This window comes from Gopherus evgoodei, chromosome 4 (genome assembly GCF_007399415.2).
Source record: "Gopherus evgoodei ecotype Sinaloan lineage chromosome 4, rGopEvg1_v1.p, whole genome shotgun sequence".
NCBI lineage: Eukaryota > Metazoa > Chordata > Testudines > Testudinidae > Gopherus > Gopherus evgoodei.
The window spans coordinates 55,336,369-55,351,519 of NC_044325.1; the positions used below are offsets into that span (position 1 = coordinate 55,336,369).

At 39.1% G+C, this 15,151-nt stretch overlaps 1 protein-coding gene across 3 annotated transcripts in view; it reads left to right on the forward strand.

The window, feature by feature from the left end:
- Positions 1-1,026: 1,026 nt before the first annotated feature.
- The window catches only part of NOVA1 (NOVA alternative splicing regulator 1), a 244,949-nt gene continuing 230,824 nt past the window's right edge, over positions 1,027-15,151 (forward strand). For 2 of the 3 annotated variants that reach the window (XM_030559360.1, XM_030559359.1), the window contains exons 1-2: positions 1,027-1,745; positions 3,930-4,073. In XM_030559360.1, the coding sequence (XP_030415220.1) occupies positions 1,610-1,745; positions 3,930-4,073 (280 nt within the window). In that variant the 5' untranslated portion in view covers positions 1,027-1,609. Of the gene's footprint in view, positions 1,746-2,635; positions 2,704-3,929; positions 4,074-15,151 lie in introns of those variants that run through there. The other variant, XM_030559361.1, reaches the window with a different exon arrangement.

Consider the following 15,151-nt stretch of genomic DNA (forward strand, 5'->3'; position numbering starts at 1 on the left):
TGTTGCCCTTAACTTTGTGCTGCTGCCTTCAGAGCTGGGTAGCCAGAGAGTGGCAGCTGCTGACTGAGCGCCCAACTCTGCAGACAGCAGTGCAGAAGTAAGGGTGCCAATACCATACCATGCCATCCTTCCTTTGTGCTGCTGGTGGTGGTGGCTCTGCCTTTAGAGCTGGTTTCCCAGCCAGAAGCTGCAGCTTTCCAGCTGCCCAGCTTTGAAGGCAGCGCTGCTGCCAGCAGCAATGCAGAAGTAACAGTAGCACTACCCCCAACTCCTTTCCCTACAATTACAATACTGTGACATTTTAGATTTAAATAGCTGAAATCATGAAATTTATGATTTTTAAAATCCTATGACTGTGAAATTGATTTAAGTGGATCGTGAATTTGGTAAGACCCTAAGCACCGAGCATGGTGTGTAATATTAATGACTTTCACAGCGTTTCATTTTCTGATATACCCAAAGATGCGGACTACACGTGGATTTCTAAGGCTGTGGAAAAAAACCTGTGTACCATCCTACTGCACTGTGGGAGAAATAGTTATGCTCCTGCATGGAAAGACATTAACCTAGAAATAGCGCGGATGAACGAGGCGAACCTTAACTAGAACGTTTCCCGGCTATTTCAGTCTTCACTCCCCAACCATCGGCACCATCTTTCCTGGCACTTGTTAGGGTATGTGTTGTTAGGTTAGCTCTCAGTCCGAGAGCGCACGCCCCACATGCCCTCCGGGGTAGTAGGCACACTGGCCGCAAGCCCACCCCAGCGTAAGGTTCAACTCCTTCAGCCTCCCCGCCCACCCCGCTTTGTGTACCGCCCACGCTTTCTGATTGGCTAAGTGCTTCAATCCGAACTTCACATTCTTCACATCCGATTGGCTCAGCCTCCCGCCTATCTTCCCAAGAAGCCCCGCCTCTCTGTCTCCCTCCCACTCCCACTCCCCCTTCCCCGTTTCTCTCCCTTCTTGCGTGTAGCTGCCGCTGAGGCTGGCTGGCCTCGTTGCACGGAGCAACCGGCAAGCTCTGCGTGTGCGCGGCGGCGGCGCTGCTGCGGGTTGAGGGCGGCGCGGCGCAGCCTCCACCCCGGTGCGCACAGCCCTGTAAGTGCGAGCGAGAATGAGAGCCCGAGACCAGCCACCAGCAGCCGCGCCGCACCAGCCTCCGGCGCAGGACTAGAGCAGGGAGAGACTGAAGGGGCACGGAGGCAGCGTGAATCCTCTGCCAGACTCCCACTTGCTGGCTCACCTGCCATCCCCATCGTTCCCTCCCTCCCTTCTCACTCGTTCTCTCCCCTCCCCTCCCTCCCACTCACACTCTCCCTCCTCTCCTCCTCCTCTGTCTCACTCTTTCGCTTCCCTTCTCCCCCCTCCGATCCCCCCGTCTCCCTTCTGCTCCTGGCACCGCACTGCAGCTGCTCCTCCGGCCAGTCCCGCCGCCTTCTCTCCCCTTCCCCCCCCGGGCCAGTCCCGCCAGCCCCAGAGCATCCTCGGCACCCCGCGCGGAGCTCTGCCGTCCCGAGGGGGGACAGAGAACGGGACGAGCCCCTTCCCCTCCCCGCCCGGCCCCCCGCCTCCCCAAGGAAGAGACCATTCTGCTCCTGGCCGCGGCGAACATGATGGCGGCAGCTCCCATCCAGCAGAACGGGACTCACACCGGGGTTCCCATAGACTTGGACCCTCCGGACTCCCGCAAAAGACCGCTCGAAGCGCCCCCCGAAGCCGGCAGCACCAAGAGGACCAACACGGGCGGTGGGTATCTCCCCTCCCCCGCAGCACCTTCCTCCCGCCTGCCCACCTTCCCTCCTACCTGCCCCCCTGCCCCGGCGGGAGGCCCTTCCTGGCGGCCGGGGGGGCTGAACTGCCCCGGAGAATTCACCAGGGGGCCGGCGCAGTTGTTCCAAAAGGGTAAAAACCGAACGGGGGGTGGGGAGCGCCCGGTACTCACCGGGGGGTGGGGTGGGGGGTTGAACCAGCCTTACGGCGCCTGCAGCTGCCGGGACCCGGCTCCCTGCCCTCCCGCGGACGGGGCCGCGCCACAGGGCCGGGGTCCGGAGAGGAGCGGAAGGCTGCACCCCGGGAGCACTCACCCCTCTGCTGAACACAGCCACCTCCTGGCCCCGCAGCGCGGCTCGGGCTGGCCGGGGAAGCGGCTCTGCCCCGGGGCCGCGCTGAAGGCTGCGGAGAGGGCTCCGTCTGGAGGGGGGCACTACTCCCGGGGTGCAGCAGCCTTAAACTTATCATTCATCAAAATGGCGTCGGTTTTCAGCATCTAGCAGTCTTTGGGGTTTAGTATCCATCGGGGTGGGTGTGCAGCCGTGACCCTACAGGGGCTGGAGTGGGCACAGGGGGCTCCTGCCTCAGCACCCTCCCGATCCGTTGGCGAAGATAAATAAATAAATGACAGCTGGGTGGCAGGGGGATGGCGAAAGCGCTCTCCGCCTTTTCCATCCGCTGCCTCACAAGCTGGATTTAAATCTTGACCGGGGTTTCCCGTTTCCTTGGCCTCACTTCGTCTATCAGTGTGACACTATTGCATTGATTTGGCTTGTCGGGGTTGGGGGGGGTGTTAGAGTGAGGGGAGTTGTCTCTAGTGCGGTGACTTGTTAGTTAACATCCTACTCTTCCTGGATGAGATGAGTTATAACGGGACTAGCATCTCCTCTATTCATTTGCACTGGAGTGATCATAACAATGCACCGAGGCAGAGGTGAATGTATTCATCCAATATTAAGAGAAGCAGTCTGTATTGTACCTATATATAATATAAATGGGGACAGTGGTATTCCATCTGCACTGTTTGGGATGCTTATACCCTTTCATAGGGAAAGTAAGATGGACCTGGACCTGCTCCTGCTCCTGTTTATTTTTTAAACAAACTTTATGGAGAACTCTATATGATAAAACGTTGAGATTAAATCAAATTGGAGATTGGTTTTCAGGACTTCCAGTCATTTAAAAAAAAACAAACTACCCTTGTATGGCTTTCACTTTTTTCAGAGCCAGTGTTTTAAAGGTCCTTAGACTCTTTGCTGCTGGATCAGTAAGGGAAGGGAGCACAGTTGCAAAATGTGATGGGGAAACATTCGTTTCATTCATTATATATATTTTCCTGTTCTAATTGTGGTTTTTTTAATCCAGTGGTGGTGGGAGGATTGGCATTATCACTTTTACGTGTATTTAAAATAAGAGATTTATGCTTTTGTTCAGTTGGGAAAAATTCTTCTTAATGTCTTTTAATTAATGAGCTTAAAAGAGATCACTGTCGCCTAAGAAGTGCTAAAGAAATACATGAGGATTACTTAGCCAAGTGATTCCATCCAAACCATGTTAAGTTGTTTTTTTGGCAGTGGCTAAAATGCTTGCAATATAAAACTCCACATTTTGGGTGGGTTTTTGGTAGGAGACTAGTTGTTTTGCACATTTAAGAAGAAAGCAGGCAATAGGTAATTGCTGTTCTCATGCATTTGCTAATATCAAAGAAAGAGCCCATCACTTTATCATTCTTTCCTATTTATTTATTTTTTATTTTTTTTAAAGTTTTGGCATTTCTGTAGCCATATTTTTAGGGAAGGTTGTGGTTTGTTGTCATGCATGTTTTGTGCACTTTTTTTTAAAAGGGTCAATTCATTTCATTGTACCATGGTAACCACAGATAGAACTGCAACAATTCCACCTTCAGAAATACAACTCAATTTTTGTCATTTGTTTTCATGCTTTCAGAAAATTAAGGAAAATGTATAGATTCTTTAATTTCCACAGAGAGAATATGGCAAATGCATATTCCACGCATTTCTTATAGAATGATGCAACTGGTTAGATGTATAGTTGTGCACAAATTAATAGGTATGTTCACTTATTTATTGTTTTTTGTGGGCATGGTGGAGAACAAATGTTTTGTAAAGCAAATTAACCTTGCATATCTCAATTTTTCAGAGGATGGCCAGTATTTTCTAAAGGTCCTCATACCCAGTTATGCTGCTGGATCTATAATTGGGAAGGGAGGACAGACAATTGTTCAGTTGCAGAAAGAGACGGGGGCGACCATCAAGCTGTCTAAATCCAAAGATTTTTACCCAGGTAGGTGCAAATATTAGCAGATTACTTTTAAATCCCTAGGGAAATACATACATGATGTGTGTGGTTTATGCATTGAAGAGTAATCTTCTCAGAGCATATGAACAGTCTTGTCTTAATTTGTTTATGGAATTAACTGGATACTATCTAATAATTTAGTGGCCGTAAAATATGGCTAAATTTATTTAGAATATTACTGTAGGAAAACATTTTTGTGAATACATTTTCTGAGCAGTTTTTATTACCAAAAAAAAATCTACTTTTTAAGAACCAACTTTGACAGCTGGCATTAAAAATGGGTCCTTCTGAAGTTTTCAGGTATCATTGTAAGGCAGTTAAGCTAGAATAAATAAAAATGAGAGGTTGTTTCTTAAAGAATGGGCCATTTACTTTAAATCCATTACATATCTTCTTTCTGCATCATTGGTTTGTTCACTGGCCCTGGAGTGAAGTAAAGGGGACAAGTGCTACTGCTCTTCACGTTTTCTTTAGATTGTGTTTAATATGACTACAAAAGGAAAATCTGTAATGTTATGAAAGGAAATATAATACTTCAGATGAATAAGAAAATAGGTGTGATTTGTGCATACTGTGTTTACGCAAACAACAAAGCATTCAATATTTATATGCATAGAGTACCTATTGTTAGTCTTTTCTCATTTTTGATCAAAATGTTATAAATAGCAGATCATGCATAATCTGCATCATTTTGAACTTCTGCAAAATATTTCTGTGGTTCCATGTAGAGTTTGACTTTCTAAAGATTAACAAATTAGTATCTAGTAATTGGACTTCTAGTCTGAGTTGAAATCTATCTAATTTTTTATTGACTGCTAATAATTTATTACACAGCTATCATTTCGCCAGTGTTCTGGTTTTACAGCTTTGAACTGTGGCTAGTAATTCATAGCCGAGGTGCCTAGATATTGTTGATATTTGTTTTTTGTAGAGAAGATAAAGCTGTTTTGCATTTGGTGAGCTAATTCAGCAAGATGACTGAATTTTCTAAAACAGCAAAGACAGCTGGCATGAGTGTAAGCAGAGCATGAGCATTTGGAGTATTTCAGTTTCCTGTCCACTCTGTTTCACTGTCAAGCAGAAGTGAATCATTTATTCTCTATGGAAAGATTGTAATTATTTTGAAATTGTCATTTTGATATGGAAATGGAAAATGCACCTGTTGTTTTTCTGCCTTACGGATGCAATTTATAATGTTCTAATGTACTAACACAATTAAAAGGACACATTTTGATTTTCTGTGGAATGAAATAGTTCTATAATTGCTATTCATTGTCATTCAGAAACTTTTGTTGTTTTGCCTTTACTTTTTTGCCTTAGGAAAGTTTTGGTCACACAATTCTCATATTCTGAAAGGTGTATTCGGGTGAAAAAATCAGTGCAGAAGTGTGAAACTCTCTGGAGAAATAAAATCATCCAAAAGAGCCTGATTGCGGAATTAATAACGTAATCTGGGAAAAGAGCTGCAATGGTAAATTAAATTCACTGTCAATAGATGAAAATGAAATAGATTCTTTGCATTATACATGAGGTGGTATCAGATGTGCAAGGATGCTACAGAAAATTGGTGTTTATGAAGGGTATTCCAAATACTAAATTACATGCCTTTTCATTTGACTATAGTTTATTTACAGTGAGTTGGAAAGGACGCACCAAAGATTATATCTTTTGTTTAGTACTCTAACATAGTTATTTTGTTCTTTTCTGATTAAATTGGAATTACATACTTTTTTGTTCTGTAAATTGTGCAGATACAGCAGAATCAGCAGGAATGTCCTTTGAAAATTAAAAATTGGGCAAGCCAGAATGAGATGAATTAGACTTTTTTTTAATGTTTCTGTGACTTAACAGATTCTCTCTGAAGGAAATACCAGGACAAGAGAAGACTTGGTACAGTTTAATTTTACCAAGTATAAATCAATGTCCAGTTAGACATTATACAGTCTGTGTTATATATGTAGCCACACTGTAGGTCATTTAGCAAATTAATGATTTAGACAATTTTAAGATGGCCTGTTATTTGCTACAGCATGGACAGATGAGAAAAATGGATTCTCTTGTAGCTGGATCTTGTTAGCCTTTCTGTTTGCATTTGTCCACGAGGCTGTGGAATTTTCTGAGGTCCTGGCATTCTCCAAGCTGATGACTCTTTTGGGTTTCTTCCAGCCCTCTTACATGAGGGATAAAAACCATGCTAATCTTATACTAGTCCAAAATGTAGGGCTATGATTCATATTATTGAGGATTTTTTTATAGAAGTATGCAGTTATCTGAAAACCTATTTGGGTGTATATATGTTCCTTAACATGTTGGCTAACATATCTATAGTTACATTAAATATCTATTTTGCAAACACTATGTTTGTGAGGTTGCTGTTAAGCTTAAATTTTAGTGAGAAGGAGAGTAGTAACTGAAAGGGAAAGTTCAGCACGGCTATTAAGAGTGTAGGTGATTTGGAAGGGAGAAGGATTGGTATATTAGTCACGAGTTCTTCACTGTGTGATCTAATGGTTTCTTATGGTACAGGTGTTGAGTATACAGAGTAAGTCTGCCAGAATAATTTTTGTTTGTGCTTAAAAAAACTATTTACGGTAGCTTTAGAATTAAGAAGAGAGATCTATTTATAAGAAGTAGAAAAGAAGCATGTATTTCTAAAGTAGTTTATTAAATGTTTTAGTTCAATAAAGTAAAGGAGAGTTCATGGGCTTTATAAACAGTTGTGTGTCTTCTGTTGTATCATATCAGGAGGCTTCTTTTTATTTATTGATTTATTTATTTTTGGTAAATCCTACTTCTCTTGCTGTTGCAAGACACTTTCCCTCTAGATTATCAAGTAACTTTTAAAAAATTGTATTGACTCATACAATTATACTTTCTGGTCATCTCGTTATAGAATATATTTTATATATGAATCTTTTCTATTCATATTGTCTACCTAGACAAATAAATCTGAAGTGAAATTGTCTAACTATATTTAAAAAATGTGGGAGTAACATTTTCTGTTGCAAGGTTCCAATTCTATTTTTGGCAAGTGGCTTCTAATCCAAAACCTGAAATACTGATATTGGCATGATACTAATTATTAATGAAGTAAAACTGTTTAAAGAAGGCGTTGCCGTGAAAAGTTGCAGTTTTGTGTGCACTTAAACTTTGCACAGTGTAAAAAGAGAACCACAAGGTGATAATTCTCATGTTTGAGCTCACTGTTTTATCCAGTGCTCCATTTTTCAGAAATATAAAGAATGCTGGCCTGAAAACCACTCTAGGTATATTCCTCCTTGTTTTCCTAAACCATTGCTAGTGAATGTCTTTACTCTTTCTTTCTTATGTAAAATTATATAATCACATTGTTTATCTTGCAACAGGATCTTTCCTAGCTTCAGAAGCTTAGTGCTTGGGTGAATTTGAGCTAGATTCATGGTTTTTCAAATATGTTGTAATAGGCTAACTGAAATATATTAGAATATAGATAAAATGATATGAAGATGAAATTGGGGCTAAGATATTTTATTACTCTTAATTAATAGATTAGCTGCTTTTTATTTTATGAAAGACAAAATTCTAATCGGGTAGTCCCCAAACTTGGTATGGGACATTTAAGGTGGAAGAGTTATTTTCCGTACAATCAAAATGCACACTTAACAAAAAGGCAAAGTATACAAAACATATTTTGTGTCTGATAATGCAGTTTTGTATTTACTAAGTGGATTGTCTTAGGCATTCATCCTGAATGTGAAAATAATATATATAAATTAGTGCATTATTTAGATAATTTCACAGCTATCTTTGGTTTGACTGTCCTCTGAAAAGTATTTGTGTTGACTTTTAAAACTTTGAAAGTGAATTGAGTGTGAAATACACAACTTTATTGAACATTTAAATTGAATAAATCTAGCTTCATTACTCATATTATACTGTGTTAGGCAGGATGAAGGCATGCTACATGAAGTTTGTTTCCCCACTGTTTTTTCTCCTTCGTGTAATAATAAAGGAGGTGTAACATTTTTAATTTTTAATTTAGAAACTAGTAGGTTCTCATTGGAAAAATACATCCAACTCCTTTTAAAAAAAACAAAACTGCAAATAGTTTACTTGCTTACATTAGTATTGACATTCAAAATGAAGAGAAAATGTTATTTCTTGAGACCTAGAGAAGAGAATTATGGGATAAAAATAGTTCAGCTTGTAGCATTTTGGAGTACTGATGTATCTTGGGTTTTATTCCCTGATATTTGAGAATTTTATCACAGATTTCTGAAACGTTGTCAACAAGAAAGTAAGGACTTCATAAAAAACAAATAAATTCTAAGGCTTGACAAGCTATATTGCAGACTCTTACTCACATGAGTGATCTTATTTACAACAATAGAATTGTATGAATAAGGACTGCTCATGTAAGTAAGGGTTTCTAGGATAGAGCTCTTACAGCTGCGTAGATTTGCAGACTTGTTCTAGTTTCTTAGCTTTCTACTAGTAAAAAGCCAAGGGTTGATTGCCAGCTGTTCAGAGGGAGAATTCTCAATAGGACAGCTGTCAGTTGCCTGGTTACTGGGACAGAATTAAAAAAAAGTTAGCTTCCTAACTGAAAGGTCCTCAATATTTTACATTCAAAAGGAAACTGCAAATGAGTGTCTGCACTCCCTATGATCTAGAGAGAGTTGTACATCTAGCTCCCTTGTGCGTCTATTACTTACTAATTTCCCTTCATTTGGAAGAAGATAAGAGTAGTTTTAATGGCTTCATGTTCTATAGGTGTTATGCATCTAATTTTTTCTAAGAAAAGCGTTTTCTGTGTTAGCTGAATAAGTTTTTGGTTGACTTTTTGTTGAATTATTGAGTAACTTTGCAATTTCAAAAATAGTAAAAAGGAAAATTGAAAACATGTAACAATTATGTAGACTTTTTGTGCTGCATTGAAATGGCTAGCTAACTCTTAACAATAATACTCATACAAACCTGTTAGGCGAAATAAAGATATCAAAATAATGAACAAAACTCTAAGATCATCACATGGAAATGAAAACCGCCTCTAACTTTATTCTTGTTGTTTATTATGTGACAGAATTTCTCTATCGGAGAAGGTTTTATAGTTTAGAAGTAGATTAAAGGATTCCTAATGACAATATACTGAACTTGTTTTTTTTCATATGGTCAAGTTATGTGTAAATTGAATGGATGCGGCAGAAACCTGTGTTTTACATCCTCATTTTGGGACACTGCAGAATTCTGGGGGAAAATCATTTAAGAAAAACATAATTTTGTATAAGAATTAAAATGACAATCTAAACCATTTCCCCCACTCTTCATCCTTGCACACAGTACAAAACTGCCAGGTAGCATTTCAGTGGTTGGTTGGTTGTGGACGCAGGATCAATGTACTAATCTGTGGTCTACATTATGAAGGCTTGGAGAGAATATATCACTCTCCAAACAGCAATTCAGTTTTCATAAAAAAGAATCTTCTCCTCTCAACTTCTGTAATATAAGAAACATGCTTTTTTAAAAATTTAAATGGAGGTAAATCCTGAATAATTAATGGAAAAAGAATTGTATCAGGACCTTAGTGATCTTGATTCTTCGCTAATTAATATCGTGGATGTCAATATTCTTAACTGTAGTTAACCACAAAATTTAATCTCACCTATTTTCAGTTGCGAGGAAACAAAAAAACTCTACCTTAAGTTTGTCAGGCTACAGCTTTTAGAAATAGAACTTGTGGGGGGGATTGGGAGGAGGGTTTGTGTCTGATTGCCTTCTCATTTCCATCTTTGGATACAGCTCTAGTATGAAGTTAAACAACATCTGTAGAGATCTGACTGACAAACATCTCTCTGGGACTCATCATTGCAGCTTGCAGCAGGTGCACTCCACTTTGTAGCCCTTCTGAAAAAGAGGTTAGCTTGTTTTTAACATTTATCAGTAGACCAGTGGGAGTGAATGACTTGGTAAAGAGCATGGGGGTTGTCAGTTGTCCAGTGCTGGAATGCTGCAGGTAATTGGGCTGGACTGGTGGGAACTGTGGTAGTGTGCTTCTCACGTTGCACTGCAGCTGCTGTTGATCTTAATTAATCTGACCCTCTGAGGCTGCAGTGTCATAGTATAAAATGCAATACATACCAGAAATGGAAAGACTGCTTTTCAAGTCCTCCTTATTGATGATTGTTTGTAGGTGGGCCTTTTTGGTTTGAGCCTCGGATTTGTTAGATACTAGTGTAAAATGTTGACATACTTTTGTTTAAAGCTGTAATTAATGGTAAACAGGAAAACCTTTATCTATCTGTGAATTAATAAAGTTGATAACTATGATTTTTTAATAGATTGCTAGTATAGTGGACTTAACAAAAATATTCTTGTTACCAAAATAAAAACAGAAGTATAGTTGTATATAAATGAAATATCTATATTCAGACAAGATGGGTGAGAGAGAGGGAAATATAAGAATTTAAAATAAACATAGTTAAATATTTAATGGAAAATTAATTTCACATTTCTATTGTAGTCTGAATGATCCTTTAATTGGGTACTTAAAATTCCTTCCTGGTGTACTGTAAAATATTTTTGCAGTGGGGCATGTTAAATGTACACTTTGACTTGTTTAATTCTGATTTATGTATAGCGTTTTCTTTACATATTTTTAGTATATCATATTAAACTGGAATTTGGTAAGTTTATTCAGACAACAAATTATGTTTGTGATTTCAGTTTTTTAGTATTAGTTTTATTTTCCGTTGAGACTAACAGCCCTCCTCTTTGCTTCTGTGGCACAGCCTTGGGGAAATTATATCATGTTCCTTATGTATGCTTTCTATTACTCCAACACAGAAATATCTAAATAGTGTCGAGCTGAGAGACCTTTTAAATGTCAGACCGCTGGTTAATAAGGCTCTACTCCTTTCCATTATTTTTGTTTTGTTTTCTGTAAACACAGTTAATACTAATTTTGAAAACCTGACAAATCCTAATTTCAAATTGTTGTTGTTCAGAGGTTTATAAAGACTGGTTAGATTGCTCTTGTGTTTTTTCATTTGAAGAAAAACATTTTGTCAGAGTACCTTGTATTTTAAAATGTTCACTTTTGGTATTACCAGTTTCTAATAGTAAACAGAAAACGTATTTTATCAACCATCTAAATTCAATACCTGTTATTCAGTTAACTTGCTATTTTCCTAACATCTTCCATAATTAAATGTGGCTACTTTTTTTGTTTTTTATAGTGAGGATTATTTGATACTGAGTACTCTTGCTAAGGAAATTTTGTAAGAACTAAGTTCCTTTTGAAATTACATGATGGGCTCATGTAAGTGATCAGTTAAGGGCAACATTTTGGGACTAGTATCTAAGTCTGTTTCCAGTTGGAAGATTACTGATGACTTGACCTTTTTCTTTTCATTATTTATTTTCCAGTTATATTTACTCTTTTTTATCAATTAAATGCCGTATTTCATCTGTAAAGAATCTTGGGTCAGGTAAAAATTTTGAGGCTATGTATCCAATATAGCCTTTGCAAGTACCACTTATGTGAGTCGGGGACCAGGTTAATTGTCATATGTTGGCACTCCGTAAAAAGACAAACACTGAGTCCTCAGATATGAGGATCTGCAGAGGGTTGTTCAGATTATTCCAACAAAGGAAGAGAAGTAGTATACAAATGTGAATATTCACTGTCATATTTAGATGTAACTTTTGGTTATAAGGAAGCCTGATATTCAGACAAAAATTATATTTGTTTGGTCTTATAAATTTTCTTTGTGGAAAGACTAAACATCTGTTTTCTATCATTGATCTGTTACTGCATCCTGCAGGGCCTGTCATCTCAGCATTGACAGGATCAGATGAAAAACACAATCAATGTTTTGACATTTTTTGAGAATCGTTCAGGTAAGATCATTTGTTATGCAGAACTAAAATATTTACGGTCACTGATAATATTTCACCAATTGGAGTCCTTGTATTGTCAGTCATTAATTACATTAGTACACAAAGACCCCCTGTGTGTCTTTGTTCCCATTTAAAAGCACTCCTTTTGTGCGTAGTTCAGTGACCTTTAGTGTACCTGTGATTTCCCTCATAAGTAGCTTCTGAAATTCAGGATAACCTCTGCCCCGCCTCCTATTCCCTCCCTTCCTTTAGAGTGGCACTTTTTCGGCTTAGATCAAGAAGTATATTATGCACCCCTAGAGTTCTTGAAAAATACTCGTTAACAAAAATTACATACTAGTGACTCCAGTTCTTCTGAAAGATGCTGTACTGACAGTATAGGAGACTGGAGTTTTCTGTCTATAGAACTAGGTAAAGCCTAGCCAGCAGGTAAAGTTTCCTTCCTATCACCGCACCAATATGATTTAACTCTAATCTGCAGATACTTGGTAAAAAGGTACTAGTACTTAAATGAATGTTTTTTCTGTTTATATATAATTACATAGGTTGTGAACTGAATCATTAGAAAGTTAGAAAATGCCAGTCTTAATTCAGCCTTAATTCTGCTCCCTTTGTGTGACTTGAATGAATCAGTTCTCTATCTTGGGGGTGGGGGAGGTGAGCGGAGGGACATGATGTGAACATATAATTAGACAGTGTCATGATGTGGTGGTTCTCAAACTTATTTGACTGTGGACCCCCCCCCCTTTCTTTGTGTCTGTAGTAGTTTATGACCCCTGCGCCTCCCCCCACACCTGGCCACCGTATCTTAAGGCAGAGTGGAGAGCAGCAGCTGCTGGCCGGGCGCCCAGCTCTGAAGGCAGTACTGCCGCCAGCAGCAGCAGCACTGCATACAGTGTTGGGTGCCCAGCCAGCAGACACTGTTCTCAAGCTTCTCATACCAAGCTCTTCCGACCCCCAAGAATACATTGTGTGCCTTCCAATTTGAGAACCTGTGTCACATGCATACACATAAGGGGGGAGAAATAAGGTTATGCAGGCAACCATAAATCTGGTATGTTCTGTCTTTTGAGTTCGTGACTTGAAACATTTTTCTTACAATATTTTCACATAACTTTTTTTTTAGGGCTGTCAAGCAATTAAAAAATTAATTGTGCAATTAAACAATAATAGAATACCATTTATTTAAATATTTGTGGAGGTTTTCTACATTTTCAAATATATTGATTTCAATTACAACACAGAATACAAAGTGTAAAGTGCTTACTTCATATTTTTTTATTACAAATATTTGTGCTGTAAAAAACAATAGTTTATTTCTGTCCACCTAATACAAGTACTATATTGCAATCTCTTTATCATGAAAGTTGAATTTACAAATGTAGAATTGTGTAAAAAAAAAAAAATGCATTAAAAAATAAAACAATGTAAAACTGTAGAGCCTAAAGGTCTACTCAGTTCTACTTCTTGTTTTTTGGAGTGATTGGCTGAACTCTGATCTATCACCTGAAAGTGAGAACAGGCATTCATATGGCACTGTTGTTGCCAGCATTACAAGATATATACATGTCACATGTGCTAAAGATTCATAATATATGGAGAGATACCTATCTCATAGAGCTGGAAGGGACCCTGAAGGTCATTAAGTCTGGCCCCCTGCCTTCACTTGCAAGACCAAGTACTGATTTTGCCCCAGATCCCTAAGTGGCTCCCTCAAGGGTTGAACTCTCAACCCAGGGTTTAGCAAGCCAATGCTCAAACCAATGAGCTATCCCTCCCCCACTTTGTAGATCCCTTCATGCTTCAGCCACCATTCCAGAGGGCACACACCCAGGCTGATGGGTTCTGCTTGATAACAGTCCAAAGCAGTGTGAACCAGTGCATGTTCGTTTTCATCATCTTAGTTAGATGCCACCAGCAGAAGGTTGGTGTTCTTTTTCAGTGGTTCATATTCTGTAGTTTCTCCATTGAAGTGTTGTTCTTTTTCAGAATTCTGAAAGCATACTCCGCACCTCGTCTCTCTCAGATTTTGGAAGGCACTTCAGATTCTTAAGCCTTCGGTCAAGTGCTTTAGAAATCTCACATTGATACCTTCTTTGAGTTTTGTCAAATCTGCAGTGAAAGTGTTCTTAAAACAAACATGTGCTGGGTCATCATCTGAGACGGCTATAACACAAAATATATTGCAGAATGTGGGTAAAACAGAGCAGGAAACATACAGTTCTACCCCAAGGAGTTCAGTCATGAATGTAATTAACACATTTTTTTAACAAGCGTCATTAGTATGGAAGCATGTCCTCTGGAATGGTGGCCGAAGCATGAAGGGGCATACAAATGTTTAGCATATCTGGCACATAAATCTCTTGCAATGCCGACTACAGAAGTCCCATGTGAATGCCTGTTCTCATTCTGGTGACATTGTAAATAAGAAGCAGGCAGCAGTATCTCCCATAAATGTAAACAAACTTGTTTGTCTGAGCCATTGGTTGAACAAGAAATAGGACTGAGTGGACTTGCAGGCTCTAAAGTTTTACATTGTTTTATTTTTGAATACAGTTCTGGAACAAAAAAATCTACATTTGTAAATTGCACTTTCACGACAGAGACTGCACTACAGGGCTTGTATGAGGTGAATTGAAAAAATACTATTTCCTTTTTTTATAGAGCTAATTATTTGTAATAAAAAATATGAAGTAAGCACAGTACACTTCGCATTCTGTGTTGTAACTGAAAGCAATATATTTGAAAATGTAGAAAAACATCCAAAAATACTCAATACATTTCAATTAGTATTCTATTGTTTAACAATGTGTTTAAAACATTGTGAGTAATTTTTTTAATCACAATTTTTTGAGTTAATCGCGTGAGTTAACTGTGATTAAATCGACAGCCCTACTTTTTTTTTAAATAGGAAAAAAGTTAAATTTTGTAGCAGGCATCGTTAGCAGAGTTGAAACTCAACCTTCAGCACTACAGCGTAGAGTTCTGCCACTTGAACTACAGCGCTGCTATTCTGTCTTGCAGCAGAAGGCTGTTATTCCAGAGGTGGTATAGCTTGATAGCAGCTGTTTCTTTGATAGCAGCATGTTGCCAACATTTTTCCTGAGGAACACAAGGAAAATGGCAATTTTTAACAGTGTATAACAGTTGAATCTGAATGGCATTTCATAGGACCCCCCATAAAA